Genomic DNA, 14,541 nt, shown 5'->3' with positions numbered 1-14,541 from the left:
CAAAATATTAGTACATCAGGTGAACAAAGTGATTACTTGTTTTGTTGCCTATTAGCTTCAAAATTACATTTGAAATCCTTAATATAGAACAATCCATTGCGTTCTGTGGTTCTTGAAGTTTAAAGATAATCATCCCTGAAGTCAATTAGGCCACGCATGAATTTGACCCAGTGTTCAAGGACTGTGGTAAAATGGAAGAATTAACAGACACAAACTGAACGCACATACTTGTTTATATCTGATTCTTTTTGCATGGTTAGGGGATAATATATTCATTATTTTTATAGAAAAATGTTCTTTACAATAAATACTTCTGTTTGGAACTCTATTGAAAACTAATAGATGAGGGAAAATATATATATTTAATTTTATTTTTTTCCCAGAGAGTGGAAAGGAAAATAAATTGTGGCATCTCAAAGGTCATCAGTTCAAAATCATTGCAAAGAACAAGTTTATATCTGTACATGTAGAACCTTTTCCTTGAAAAGCCATCATATAAAACCAAATGATGGATCAGTGTGTTATAGCAGAACAGGACCAAGTATCAATTTGAATGCAGATTTCCTATTTTGTTTGTGAATTCTAAGTACAGTGTATTTCCTGCTAAAGAAACATGTAGAGTCTTAACAGCACTATTATACAAGAAAGGATGGCAGTTTAACTCTTCTCCCTTTCTTTAGATTTGGATCATTAAACTGAAAACGTAATAGGCATCATGGAACTACAGAGACAAAGACTGGTGGGGCAAATCTTGATACCCTTACCTAGCCAAAACCCTATAAACTTTACTGAGACATTTGTATGAATACGGGTGGCAGAATCTAGCCCTTAGGGTCATATTCTGTTATGACTGAAATGAATGGGAGTTTGTTTGTTTGCTTTAAGAGATCAGGCTTTTATGGGCCTGATATATAGTGTATTGAAGTTAGTCAAGTCCTGGGCCAAATTTTTTGTTTCTCATTCATGCAAAATTCAGTTAATGTTTTGTTGAACTGAGAACCACATAGTCTGTCATAATTTAAAAGGTGTGTATGTGTGAGTGTTTACAGAGGAATGTGTTACTAAAATGTCTTGTATAACAAAACTGTTGTATAAACATGCAAAACAAATATGAATGTAAAAACAATCACTTTAAACTTAATTTTGCTCTAAGCGGCAACCTTCAAAATGACAATATCACACACCTCCCAGTCCTGGTCTCAGGCGGTTATCATAACCATCCAGTAGACGATCCAGTATTCTGGTAAACACTGTAGTATTGTCTTTAATTTCATCTTGTAATGAAGTTTGTCCATAGCTGAAATTAGAGAGCAGTTAACATTATAAATCATCAATTTACCAGTAACCTTACAAAACAATAATTCCAAAATCTGCTTAATCTTGCTTATACTGATTTATGGAGACAAAATATCTTCCATAATACCAGATTGTAGTGCATGACAAAGTCCTTTCTCTTAAACATTTTCTTTTTAAAGAACACCTTTGCAATACAAGTTTATGTCAACACCAGTTCATTACTACAAATAGAAAGCATGTGAAACTTGGGTCCTTTATTGCTTACTTCATTATTCATTAATGGCTATAATTTTTCAGTTTATATTCCACAATGACATATGTATTTATCAGCAAATGATAATGTGTTAGATTTATAATGGTTATCAAGGGCTCAGATTAAAAGAAACACATAATAAAGACTGAATGGAATTTCAATACTAATAATATTTGCTAAAATAAAGAGAAAATAAAAAACACAGAGATGCATCCTTCATAAACATGCGTGCAGCCCAACTGACATCTGTGCGGAGCTTATTATTGGATCAGAGCCAGAACAAAACATTTACTAATAAGATGAAATCGTTAACAGACATACATATTTGTCACTTTCTTATGCTTGCACATTTTTGCTTTCCTTTTTCCATTAGCAGATTTATATGAGAAGAATAATTACAATTATTCCATGCAAGTGCGTAATCAAGCTATGTGTCGACAAGGAAACCTTTTTCTGTAAACCTTCCCTCCCAGGTTCCTAGAGCTGCTGTCCTAATTCTGACAGAAGTCCCACTGAACTCAGTGGAAACTTTTGTCTGAATAAGGATGGTAGAATCAAAGTCTTTGAACTTGATTATTGTATACTCACTTAAACTGGTGTACATCAGGATGAAGTATATTGTAGTCAGTGGAGTTACTGTGGTTTTAAACAAGTGTAAATGAGGTCAGAATCAGTCTCTTAACTACCTGAAGTCCTTGCCAAATACAGGCCATGGCTAATTCTCCTGAATCACCTATTATGGTTGCCTTGAAGCCAAATCTTGTAATCCTTACTCCATCCATTACCATGGGAAACTTACATTAGGCATGTGTCCAGTCAGAGGGATTTGGCCCTTTAACCCATATTGCTTTCCGGTACATAATTTTATCACATACATTATTACTGAATCAAGTAACCAATATGATGAAGCTGCAGAACACCTTTTGTAGGGTGATATCATCTTGCTGAAAACTATTACACTCTTGTTCAGCATTAATGGGCATTAATAAAGGGGGTCAGCATCTGCCAGCCCTAGTTGTTCTAACCAGCCTGGATTGCTTTATAAGGAAGTAATGGTTATGTAAAAGATCAAATTATTAAAAAAAACTATTATTTCCTTTAACCGCATCAATTTAGTCTTGTCTGTAGATCCCACATGCATAAAAATTACTTTGTTTGCATTACTTGTTCCATGGGACAGAAAAATCACTGTTAGGTTAATTTCCAAAGAGGTTTCCAATAAAGGAAACTACAGATTCAAACAACTAACAGAACCTGTATTCACAGGGTTTTAACCACCATTTTATTTCATGTGTAGTTTGGAAGGTCATATAATTCCTTTCATTACTAGGAATGTGTAAACAAAGATATCTATAGCTCTGTTTTTAATTAATTGAATAAAATGACAAATACCTTTCCCATTGAATAATTATTAGTAGAGTCTAGCACGTTTCCTTTCAGCTACCAAAAACAGCTACCATAAACATAAAATATTTCTAGTATGATGGGGTTCCTTTTTAAATTAATAATTTAAATTATATGTGATAGATGTAAATATGTTCAGACATCTTTTCAGATGTTACTTATATTTTAATTAACAAATTAAGCTGGTGTATTACACTCTTTTCCCATATGCATTATATGTTAAAGGATCCATTCCCAAATGCATTACATAGAGCTGTGGTACAGGATTCTTCTCTGGATTAAATTCTATATAAACATTCATTGTCAATAAACAAACTGCTGTGCATACATATCTCAAGGAGAGCAGAAGGCTATCATGATTAAGGTAGAAGAAAGTTTGCTTTTGTAAGGCTGATGAGAATAAATAAATGTGTACTCTGGGGTAAAGGAGGGGAATGAGTGATGGACAAGTGGCAATGTAATCTGAGAGGATGTGATAAAACATAATTATGTCATTAATTGTGTTTCTGGGTGTGGAATTTTAAATACACATATCTATTCTTCACATTATTTTTCCAATAGCAAATGGGTTGAGTGGTGTTTTGGTTTTAATTAACTGACATATCAGTATAAAATGAGCAGTTTACACAAGTGTAACAGATATTACATTACAAATTCCAAGTAACAGTGATTTTTTTCCACTGTAGATTATCCAAACTCAGGAAACCATTCTTGGTAAAATAGATCCAACATTGATTTTTATTTTCTGTGAACAGAACCATCTGATTGAAAACCTGCAATCTTTCCACATAAGAGAAAAATTATTTAATTAGAATACTATACTTGCCAAGGAATTAACAAAAATCTAGTATTAAAGGCAAGTGAAGTTGCTTTGGATAAAATGACTTCATAAACAGATATATTTAATGTGGAGTATGTATATTTTGAAGAAAATATCAAAGTTACTGTATGTGACTGGTGGTTTCATATTAAACCACTGTACAATAAAACACTGTACACTAACTCCATCTACAGGTCATTATAATAGTGACACCTCATATAATTTTTCAAAGGCAGTCAAAAGAATTTTAATTCTTACTTTAGAATATACACAATTAATATATTTCCAGTGAAACATAATTTCACAAAATACTCCAGCAAATGAAAAAACAAATGAAATACCCAAAGAATACTTTAAATTCTCACCTTTCAGACAGATTTTTAAATAAGGGTGTTTTTTTAAAAATATTTCTTGTTTGTTCAATACATATATTAAACTGTATACATACACTGTTTACATCTCTATTTTTTAGAAGAAACACTCATGCAAAATAGACCTTTTTATCCTCTTGCATCTATCTAAGCTTTTCTTGTTGGTCATGAGATAAATTTCTCTAAAGCTGCTGAATAAAAGACATTAATGAAGACATTATAGAAATCTGTGTACAAAATATTTTCTAAGGCTTATCGTTGACAGTGGGAAAAATATACCTTTAATGATGGTTATTCATTAGGTAGGATAATAGATTGGATTTTAATGTTTTAAAATACAATAAAATATATCTTTGAGTTCCCCCCTCCAGTGAAGTTTGGATTGTACTTTCCTTTTCAAGTGTACTCAGGTTTAGCCCATAGGTTTAACAATCAAATAAGATAATTGTATGATCATGAATGGTACTAATACTAATGCTAACTCTACACAAAGTTGTTTTTTTTTAACATATAGATTAAACAGCATGGACTTTCAAACCCAAGATTCTGTGGTGGGGCCTGATCCTGCAAATTTTTAGGCATATAAGCCTTCTTTGCCCCTTAGCAAGGGCTAGTTTCATGAGTAAGGATTTGCAGGAACCAACACTTTTTTTTTAATTAATTAGGACCCAGTCCAGAATCCAATGGGAGTTTTGACACTGATTCCAGTGAATGCAGGATTCGGCCCAGAACACCGAAATAAAATGCCTTCATTACACTTTCCTTTCTATTTGGTTCACAGTCACAACTGAAATATAGAATAAACTCTCATACTCTTTATCTTTGAGTAGAAGGGACAACGTATTATTTTCTATGTATTTAATTGATATGTTAGCTTTAATATGCCTCAAATAGCTTCTGCTGAAGACTTTCTTAATTTTAGCATAAAGATGTTAAGCAAACAAATTAGAGTTTACTTTCACTCTTCATTATTGAGGTTTAGCTGGGATTTGAACAAGGATTAACTTCCCCCAATATACTTAATAGAGTCTAGACCATGTGATAGTTGTTTCTTATGCCCTTATAACAAAGTAAAGGTTCCAAGTGTCTATTTTTATAAAACAAACAAACAAACAAACAAAAATGTTTAAAATATTTCCCCCCACCTTCTTCCAGACAGTGTATTCAAAAGCAAGGTCCAGGCCCAAAGACAGTCACAAAGTGCTAGAATGCTCTTCATGATGGGCTCTGAAAGCTGGAAAGGAAAATAAACAACACTTGCATTAAAACGTCATTTTGGAAAACACAACAGGACTCAAGTAACTTTAGCTAAATAATTTGATGTCAGTTAATGACCTCGCAGTGCTATGGCACGTCATTCAGAGTAAAAACAAAAATGGTGTCCCACCCATTCATCTCTTTGCCTTCCTTTTTTGGACTTGGAAATATTAGTGTTTATTTACACACACACTGCAATCGGTTTTTAATCTTGTTTATATTACTTTTCAGCTTTAAAAAGAATATAGATTACTGCATTAAAGTGCTTAGCCCCAGGATAAGTTTAAAAGGCCACTGTTCAGTATCCTCCTGTGTTAACAATGTTGAGGTTTTTCATGATATTGTGAATAACCAAATACAATTGCTTGTTTCTTGCCTTTTTTTTTTTTTAACCTGCTTGAGTGCAGATGTGCTATTTAGGATCTCTGCTAGTGACTGAATGGAGCAGAGCATCCCTGGTTATAAGTGCTTTACCTGGGTATTATGGAAACAACTTTCTTCAGAGACATTCCTGTTTCTAGTCTCTTGTTTATTGAAGCATCATTGTGTAACTAGTGTAATGTCTGGAGTCTCATTCTGCGATATGCTGCTAAGTATGCACACTAATACTTCTGTCAGGCTAAAGGACACACTTTATTAATCAAACCATGTGCTGATTGCCTACATACCGTCTTCTAAATCTCTAGCCATTCTCACTGGCTGATGCTAGGAAATGTTTCCGCGTAAACAGTCTTTTTTTCCTGCCTCTCCAAATGGCTCCTGATTTATTTATTTATTTATTATCCCAGGATTTAATCCAAACAGATTGTAATTAAAGTAAAAAGTAAGCAGACCCTACATTTTTTTCCCCACTAAGCCTAAAAACAAATTTCGCTGGTATTTGTGGAATCAATGTTCAACATTCAAATGACTGGCTAGATGCTGCTGTAGGTCTCTCTCTATATTTTTGTGTGCTGGAATCCAGTAACTTTCCAGTGTTCATGAATTTTCAAAAAGAAAAAATCTAAAACCTCTATTTTCCCCTAAGAGTCAAAATGAGGAATGAATTGGAATATTTAAAACGTCTGACAAAATGAAGAACTCTACATTTTCCTGTTGTTGTACCTTTAAAGAAATCTACCTCAATTCATTGCACTCTCTCAGGGACAATCTAAATCAATAAAATACCATTACAGAGCATCAGATGAGCAATGAAATACAATTAATGTGTTTATAATGAAATGATCAGAAGGTAAACATTCAGTGGGTTTGAGCTAATCTAGGTGGATGTGATACAGGTGATTTGGATGTAACAGGAAAACAACCATAGAGCTTATCATTTAATTTGCACTATTATCATGTCGCTTATAATATAAAGATAACATCTGTAGTCTCAAAACCACCATCTCCTATTACTATTAACTTTTGTTTTTGCAAAAGGCTCCTCGTGTAACAAAAATGACTCAATCTCAACTACCTTCTTTGATCAGATGGGCTCTCCCAACAACCCCCCTCCCTTAAATAAAACCATCGAGACATTATAATTGCTGGAGAAGTAAAGTTTCTATCAGCCTAAAAAAAAGCAATGCAAACATACAGTTTAAAGAAGCATTAGGCAATTCCAGTTCCCCCAACCTCACCTGCCCACTCCCACTCCAGATATTATTTTAAATGTTCTTCAGTTTTCCTATTCAAAATGGGAGAAAGACTCACACATCTCTGATCATTTCAGTATCGTCCATTGGAAAAAGATGCATTTTAATGCTGTTCTTGATCCATGCTGAGCGATTTGCCTTGTTCTGAGGCTCAGAACTAGACATGTTTTCTTTCCTGCATTTCAACTTTTGTATTTTCCCCACCTCTCCCTGAGAAAGTCATCCTCTCCCAACCCCCGACAAATATTTTTTCTAAGGGACTATTTTCAGATCTATTCTTGTAAAAATGCCCACCGATCGCTGCGGATTCTCAACCTGGGGTGAGGGGACGGAGATGGGGGGAAAGGGATTGAAATGCACCTGCTGGGGGAAAAAATTGGTCATCTATATACATAGATGTGATTCTAGAAAAACCCGAGCGATCAAAGGTCTGTTAGCGATAAATAAGCAGCTCTTACCTAGAGCCCCTCTGGGCACAGGTTAGCAGAATGACTGAAAAAGTCTGCCAGAGAAAATCGCTCAAGAAATCGGGGCTGCTTGAAGGTAAGGAGCCTTTAGAGCGGCTGAGGCTGTGCTGCTTTCCCCGGCTCTGCTTCTCAGTCATTCGGTCTCAGCCATCATGGATTCTGCCGATGCTTCGGTGTTAAAGATTTAACACCCAAATTTCTTTTCCCAATATTCAGACCGCAGCTACACAACAAAAGCTTTCTCTTTACCAAGACAGTAGTAATACGTCCCAGGGTAAACCGGATGTGAAATAGGCTGTGACTTCATGCCAGAGAGATTTTATTTTAGAAAGGAAGGTGGTACCAAGCTCTCATCTAGAGACCAATCCGCCCATTTTTTTTATATGCAGCACAATTTAACTTCCAGTGCTCTCGCCCTAATCCCTTTCTCTCTGGCTGCAGACTCAAATCCTTCTACAATCTGCAGTATTATTATTATTTTCAGGGGGAGGGTGTACGGTTGGGGGCTGGGAGATTACACTTGGAATCTTTTGACACTTGCAATTTACAAAACACCCTGTTTTAAGGCGCGTGCATTAAAAATACAACCGCTCTGCGTTAGCATTCCACTTTTGATCAAATATTTAATAGCCGCATAAATATGAATGAAGGCGAACTAGGAAATATCGAGGAGGCAGCATAATGTGTTCATGTGTCCATATATATGTATACAGGCACAGGTAGATGTAGGCACAGATACGTACAAAGAAATGCATTGCGTTGCCAGTTAAACCGAAGTAATATGCATTGTAGATGAAGCCCGTAGGATATCAGTTTAAAGCCTTGGGGGGGGGGGTGTTCCAGCCCTTTATGCACATTTAATGGTAGGTGACATGTTTGTCTAAAGTGGTCTTTGCTGTTGACGACATGGAGGGAAACATATTTAAGGGCTGTTCCTGGGGGTGGGGGAGTAGCCGTGTATGGAAACTCGTGTGTGTGTGCATAGATGAGGGGGGGAGAAATCTGGATCCCGTTCTGTTTCCAGACTGTGCCATTTACCATAAACGCTGCTAAGATGAGAATATTAGAACAAATATCTCCTGCTCACCAAGCCTCACCCCACTCTCTTCAGTGTCATTGTTTTAGGATGCATCTCTTACAGCCCAGCAAAATAATAACAAAATCAGGGGACCAATAAGGCACAATAATACCCCAGGAAAGATTGTGCGCGTGAGTCTATATATACATCCCCCTGCTCCCAGAACGGAGCGTGGGGCTCATCTTTAGATTTTATGAATGGAATGGGTTTGCTTAGGAACAAGGTACAGGCTCTGTGTGATGCAGGAGAGGGCTTACAGGGTACCTGTCTCAATAGGTGGTAGGAGCTGTCTATTCAGTCCCAAAGCACTAGGAGCTCTCCGTGGTCTTGCTCAGGACCTCACTGAACACTGTGTTTAGCATCGATACAGTGAACTGTGTGGAGAAGTCCTAAGGCTGATTAGTGCCCTGCTCAATAACTAGCATTACCATCTTCTTAGGTCAACCTGCTGCACGCCTGGGAAATGGGGTCACCTGAAAAGCTACCTTTTTGGTCCTTTTTAAAATCAATGAGGTTTTCAGTCTTGGAGCATGGCAGTCTCATAGCAGTGGCTGCAGGTTTTCTGGACACTGCGGGGGCTTTGATAGGGCATGAATGCATTGCTGGCCACCAGCAGTCCTGGAGTACTTTTCCTCAGAACTGACATCTGAAGGCAAAGAAAACTTCTCAGACCTGAAGTTTATTAGAGATAAAAAAAATTATCACAACCCACGGTGGCCCATCTGTTTTGTGGGTAATCCCAAAGGTTAGCATCACTTTAAATCTAAAATAATTAACTTTCCCCTCCTACATCAGTAGACTGGGGCAGACCAGCGGGTGTGCGCTGCTTGTGTGGAGAAGCCAACAGGGGAAGTTGAACACAGTAGAGTCGATGAGATTTCAATACACTTTCAGAGAGTATGACCCAATCACATCTGCTTTAGAAGTTGTCTACCATGCTTTTTACATATCTCAGTGGCTCCAGCCTCCTGTAATATTACACGTGTGTGCCCACCACAATTAATTACCATGGGCTTTCTCTAGGGTTACCCATATTTAGTGTAAGGGTTAAATGACCCCTTAGATTTAAATTAGAGGAGGAGGGGGAGATGCAAGGGAAATATTATGCAATATTATGCACAGTCACACATTTTATGTAAGACAAATTTTGCTCATGTTCTTTTCTCATGTGATCACAAGGGTATTTTTGCACTTCATCATGGAACATGATCCTGCTCCCACTATTGGTGACAGTAGTCCCTGGATAAACGCCAAGCTTTCTGTAAAGCTACTTTTTCAAGCCTCACATTGTATAACATTCTTCACACAATACATATCCCCCCACTATATATTGCCTTATTTGTTTGTTTCTGCAACAGAATATGAAGGATTTCAGAACAATGCTATTCATAGCTGATGCTGGCAATGACTTTCAAGGTGTTAAGGTGCTGTAAAAATGTTGGAGAAGAAGTTATTATAGCTTAAGTGCATCAATGTTTGAGCTAAACCCAACAGAATTAGGCATTTTGTTTGAGAAAGTCTATTTAGTTTAGCCCAGGGGTTCTCACATTTATTATTATCTGCATGAAGTAGCCAAAAGATATCTAGATACAGAAAATTTGTAAAGATCAGCATTCATTGTTGCATTCTTGGCTTTTTTTCTCCATGTTTCCATTTAAATTCATCTCATTTTGGTTTAAGGTTGGCCACAGTGCATAAACTATCTAAAGAAATTCAAGGAATTGTTAAATGGAGAGACACACTGGGTCACAGTCAGCACTAAACAGAGATATTATATCAATGGCTGGTATGGAACCACTCACATCTTATTTCATGGCAAAACATAGTTTCCAAATGCATTGCATTTCAAACCTTTCCTGGTATTGATTGATATAATCACCTGTGCATTTATGTCTAATTCTGCAATCCTTAATTTTGCAGTGAAGAGTTAGAGAGTTTTGGCTGAGTAGTATTTAAAATAGGACTGTAGTGGGGCAGTTGCCTCACTCCATGAGAAAAAGGGCTGGAAAAGGCCAGAGAGGCCGAGCAGACCAGCAGCCAAACAGCAAAGGCCTGTGGAGAGCCAATTAGGGCAAAGAAAGAGGCAGCCAGTCAGGACCAGCCTGGGCTCTGTATAAAGACTGCCTAACAAAGGAGGAGAAGGACTGGCTCCTGAGGTAAGGAGGTAGCACCTCAGACAGAGCAGTACTGGGCAGTCTTTGGGGAGCAGAGGAGAGCTCCAGCCCCAGTTACCTGAAAGGCTGTGGCTCCTGCTAAAAAGGGTCTAGAAGGTGCATGAGGGCAAAAGGGAAGTGGCCCAGGGAAGATAGATGGACAACAGAGGAGAAAAGGAGGGCATAGAGAAGCTGCCACTAGAGGATCCCTTGGTTGGGACCCAGAGTAGTGGGTGGGTCTGGGTCCTCCCCTTCTCCCGCTTGTACTGCACCTGGCCATGGAAGAGTATGGCCGAGACAGACTGCAACTTGCCCTGAGGTGAGGGACTAGACTTTGGGATTGTGGTTGGCCACTGAGGCAGGTGCAAGCCAAAGGACTGCCATTAACCCTCACCCCCCCCCCCGAAGGGGATGAGAATGGAGTAGTGGGTGCCACTGGATGGCAGTGTCCTGAAGCGGACACCGCTGAACGGGGAGCAAGGCTGTTCCCAAATCAGCAGAGCAGACAACAGGCGAGACACTATGCGCAGAGGGCACTCCACAGCTGACAAGAGCTAATTCCTGGAGCAACCAGCAGGAGATGCCAGCGGTGGTGAATCTGGTCCCTGTTACAAGGACCCTTAGTTGAAACTTTGAAACAGTGCAGGCGCTTTAGTCCCATACATTCCATTAAAATCTGAAGAAGATATGTGGCTCTGAATCCCTTGCACTGAACTGAAAATCCCAGCCCTATGCATAATTATATTTGTATAGTAACAAAAAAGCCATCTAACTGAAGATAATATTGCAAATAGAAATATATTTTTTAACGCTAGGCCTTCTTTTCTTTCCCAGTTGTTCATTGTAAAATTGCAGAAATAAACAGACATCCTACATTGCTTCACTATTTCATTTCTTTTCCTCATTCAAATAAATGACTGAATCAATTTTGAAGAAATTTGGTGACTATAGTATTACACCCAGGGGGAATATATAGCATGCCAAAATTTCATCTGTAGTGTATTTGAGTTATAATCTACTGCAAATGTGTAGAGCTCCACTGGCAACACTGGAAAAGCAACTGCTAAAACTCTTTTCTCATTTTACTTGCATTGGGATATAAAAGAAAAGTGTTTTTGTTTTTTTTTTAGTTGAGCACCCAGGGCTATATGGAATGGTCCATTCCTCCACTGGTATAAATGCTGTACACCAAAAGTTGACAAGGTTTTGGGGTTCTCCCTGGGTGAAGATATTGACCTAAAATAGGAAGCAGCACATTATATTTTTAATTCTTTCTTTTAAAAATGTAGGACAAAACTATTCATTTTTCCTGTGTGGCTGAGATTCCAGCCCATCAGTGAGACATGTAGCCCAGATTTTCCCATTTTCTTTTAAAGTCTGTTAGCACAGACCTCATTTCAGTCAATCGGAAGTGATGGAAAATATTTGGGTTTAGTGAAAGAGACTGGTTTATTACATGCTTTTGAGAAAAATTGTAAACTGATATTTCTAGTTTTTAAAGAATGTTTTGCACAGGAATTGGCTCCTTGTTAGGTTCTTCTTACCAAAAGGGATGCATTTTCAAAGATGGAGGGGTGAGTGAGAGAGACAGATCTCTTTCTATTCTCAAAATGCTCTGGTCTAAAGAGCCTGTTCCGAAGCCCAATGAGGCCAATGGGAGTTTTCCATTGACTTCAGCAGGTTTTGAATAAGACCATTTGGCTAGGACTTTCAAAGCAGTCTGAGAGTTAGTTACTCAACTCTCATTGAAGTTGAATGTCTAACTTTCTCAAGTGCCTTTTGAAAATCTTAGCCTAAATGTATAACTAATAACATTTAGGTCCAGATGATTTTGATCTTCAGTGGGTTTCTCACGTGAATAAAGAGAATTGGATTTGGCTCTTAATGTCTCCAAGTTGTTAACTATTAGCTATGCATCTCACTGCATAGATCTACAGTTCACATTTGGAAAATGAAGATGTCAAGAAGACCTATGTGATTCATTATTTTCTAGCCAGCTTATGAGTTGGGCAAATTTTCAAAAAGAATGGTTCAATCATTCAGATGATGAGCTATTGCTACAGTTAAATGCTTTTTAAAAAAATCTAAAAAGATCAACTGTAACATCTTGCTGAAGGATTGATTAGATAATGTTTGTGTTTTGTGTATGAAAAGTTGCATATTAGTGCAAAATGGCAGTAGTAGTAAAGTTAGACCAGTGACATCTTACTTTCAATGGAATGTTCAGAAACAACTAAAAGAGTATATTAAAATTAACACAGAGCCCGATTTTCAAAATTTCTCCACACACATCATTTCATATTGTTTTCAAAGTGAATGCCTGGGTATGGAACATTTTTCATAATCTGGCCACTTATTTATCTGCCTAAATCTGGCCAATGATCTCTACATACAAAATATATTTTATATACATTGACAGGTCAGACTATCAAACATTTTTCAATAGTGTGTTTGTTCACCATATTAATATATAAATAATATAATAATATATTAATGACATGCATCTGAGGAAGTGGGTATTCACCCACGAAAGCTCATGCTCCAAAACGTCTGTTAGTCTATAAGGTGCCACAGGATTCTTTGCTGCTCTTATTAATATAGTAATTTTCCCATCACACAATTATATATATAATGTGTGTGTGTGTGTGTGTGTGTGTGTGTGTGTGTGTGTGTGTGGTGTATACACATATATATGTAAAATGACTGAAATGTTCCAGAAGAATTGTTCTAATAGAATTTACCCCAAACAGCAGATCAGATAAAGAATTAAAACAAATATCGATCTGTTCCAAAGCTTTGATCTCTGTTAGCTACACGTCTTGCTTATGTGATTAAACAAATGTTTTGTAGATATATAACTAAGATTTGATTTTTTTAAAAAATTTAATGTGCTCCATAAATATATAGAAGTGTGTCTACCCTCCCTTCATAGACTTAGGGAAATTCAATTAATTTGATTGCTTTTTTACTTCATTTTACAACTGCAGAAAAGGCATGAGTGAGTATCTCTTGACACCTAACATTTTTGCAGTTGGTGATATCAGCCAGGAGTACACATAAATGATGCCGTTTTTTCTTTTTTTTTTTCTTTTTTTTCCCCCCTTAAAATAAATGAGTAGAAATGGAAGAAGACTTGGTTGGAAAATCCTGATGAGGATCTTTGAAAATAAGTTTCACTGTTCTCAAAGAGTCATTTGGATTTGAGATACTAGGTACCATTAAAGAAAAATGGACATTCTTTCTGGGTACATATTGAAAGACTGAAATTGACACTTGGACAAATAACTGAGGAACTAACTGATGTTAGAACCTTGAAAAAGATAATTGATGACCAAATGCTAAAATGCCCTGATACAGTTTGCCAGCCTACTGTAAACTTTCACTTGTGAATTTATCCAAGCATCTTAAAATACAGTTAAATGTATTTATACCTTGGCTTGAAGGTGAAGATTGCTATTTTCAAATACCACCACCAAATGAAGTTTGTGAAACTGAAAATGTAGGTTGCTATCATAGGTGCTAACACCACTTCATGACTGATGTCATAATGGCAGAAAGACATTAGAATCCATTTTTTAAAGAAAGTTTAGACTCTATATATAGCAGTACCAGAAAAAGAATGAGTTTCTTTGGGCATGTGGGCTTTAAAAGACAAGAAAGGGGTATTAAAAACAAAAACCCTTGTAACTATGTAGTCCAACTTCCTGTAAACTTTCGTGATCGTGGCCATTGATGAAACATGAGGCAGGTCTATTTCAAACGTTTTTTTCTTTTTCTCTATTTTTGGCAGTAACTGGATTTTCCTGAA

At 37.0% G+C, this 14,541-nt stretch overlaps 1 protein-coding gene across 1 annotated transcript in view; it reads right to left on the bottom strand.

Moving 5' to 3' along the window:
- Window positions 1–7,949, bottom strand: part of GABRA1 (gamma-aminobutyric acid type A receptor subunit alpha1) — a 53,416-nt gene extending 45,467 nt beyond the window's left edge. Inside the window, exons 1-3 of the mRNA XM_050962739.1 lie at window positions 7,494–7,949; window positions 5,290–5,378; window positions 1,185–1,297 (exon numbers count right to left, since the gene is read on the bottom strand). Of these exons, the coding sequence (XP_050818696.1) occupies window positions 1,185–1,297; window positions 5,290–5,363 (187 nt within the window). The 5' untranslated portion in view covers window positions 5,364–5,378; window positions 7,494–7,949. The remainder of the gene's footprint in view (window positions 1–1,184; window positions 1,298–5,289; window positions 5,379–7,493) is intronic.
- Between the last annotated feature and the right edge of the window lie 6,592 nt (window positions 7,950–14,541).

The sequence above is a fragment of the Gopherus flavomarginatus genome, chromosome 7 (genome assembly GCF_025201925.1).
Source record: "Gopherus flavomarginatus isolate rGopFla2 chromosome 7, rGopFla2.mat.asm, whole genome shotgun sequence".
NCBI lineage: Eukaryota > Metazoa > Chordata > Testudines > Testudinidae > Gopherus > Gopherus flavomarginatus.
The sequence above is the reverse complement of the archived record's forward strand: the minus strand, read 5'-3'. Positions and strand labels throughout refer to the sequence as shown.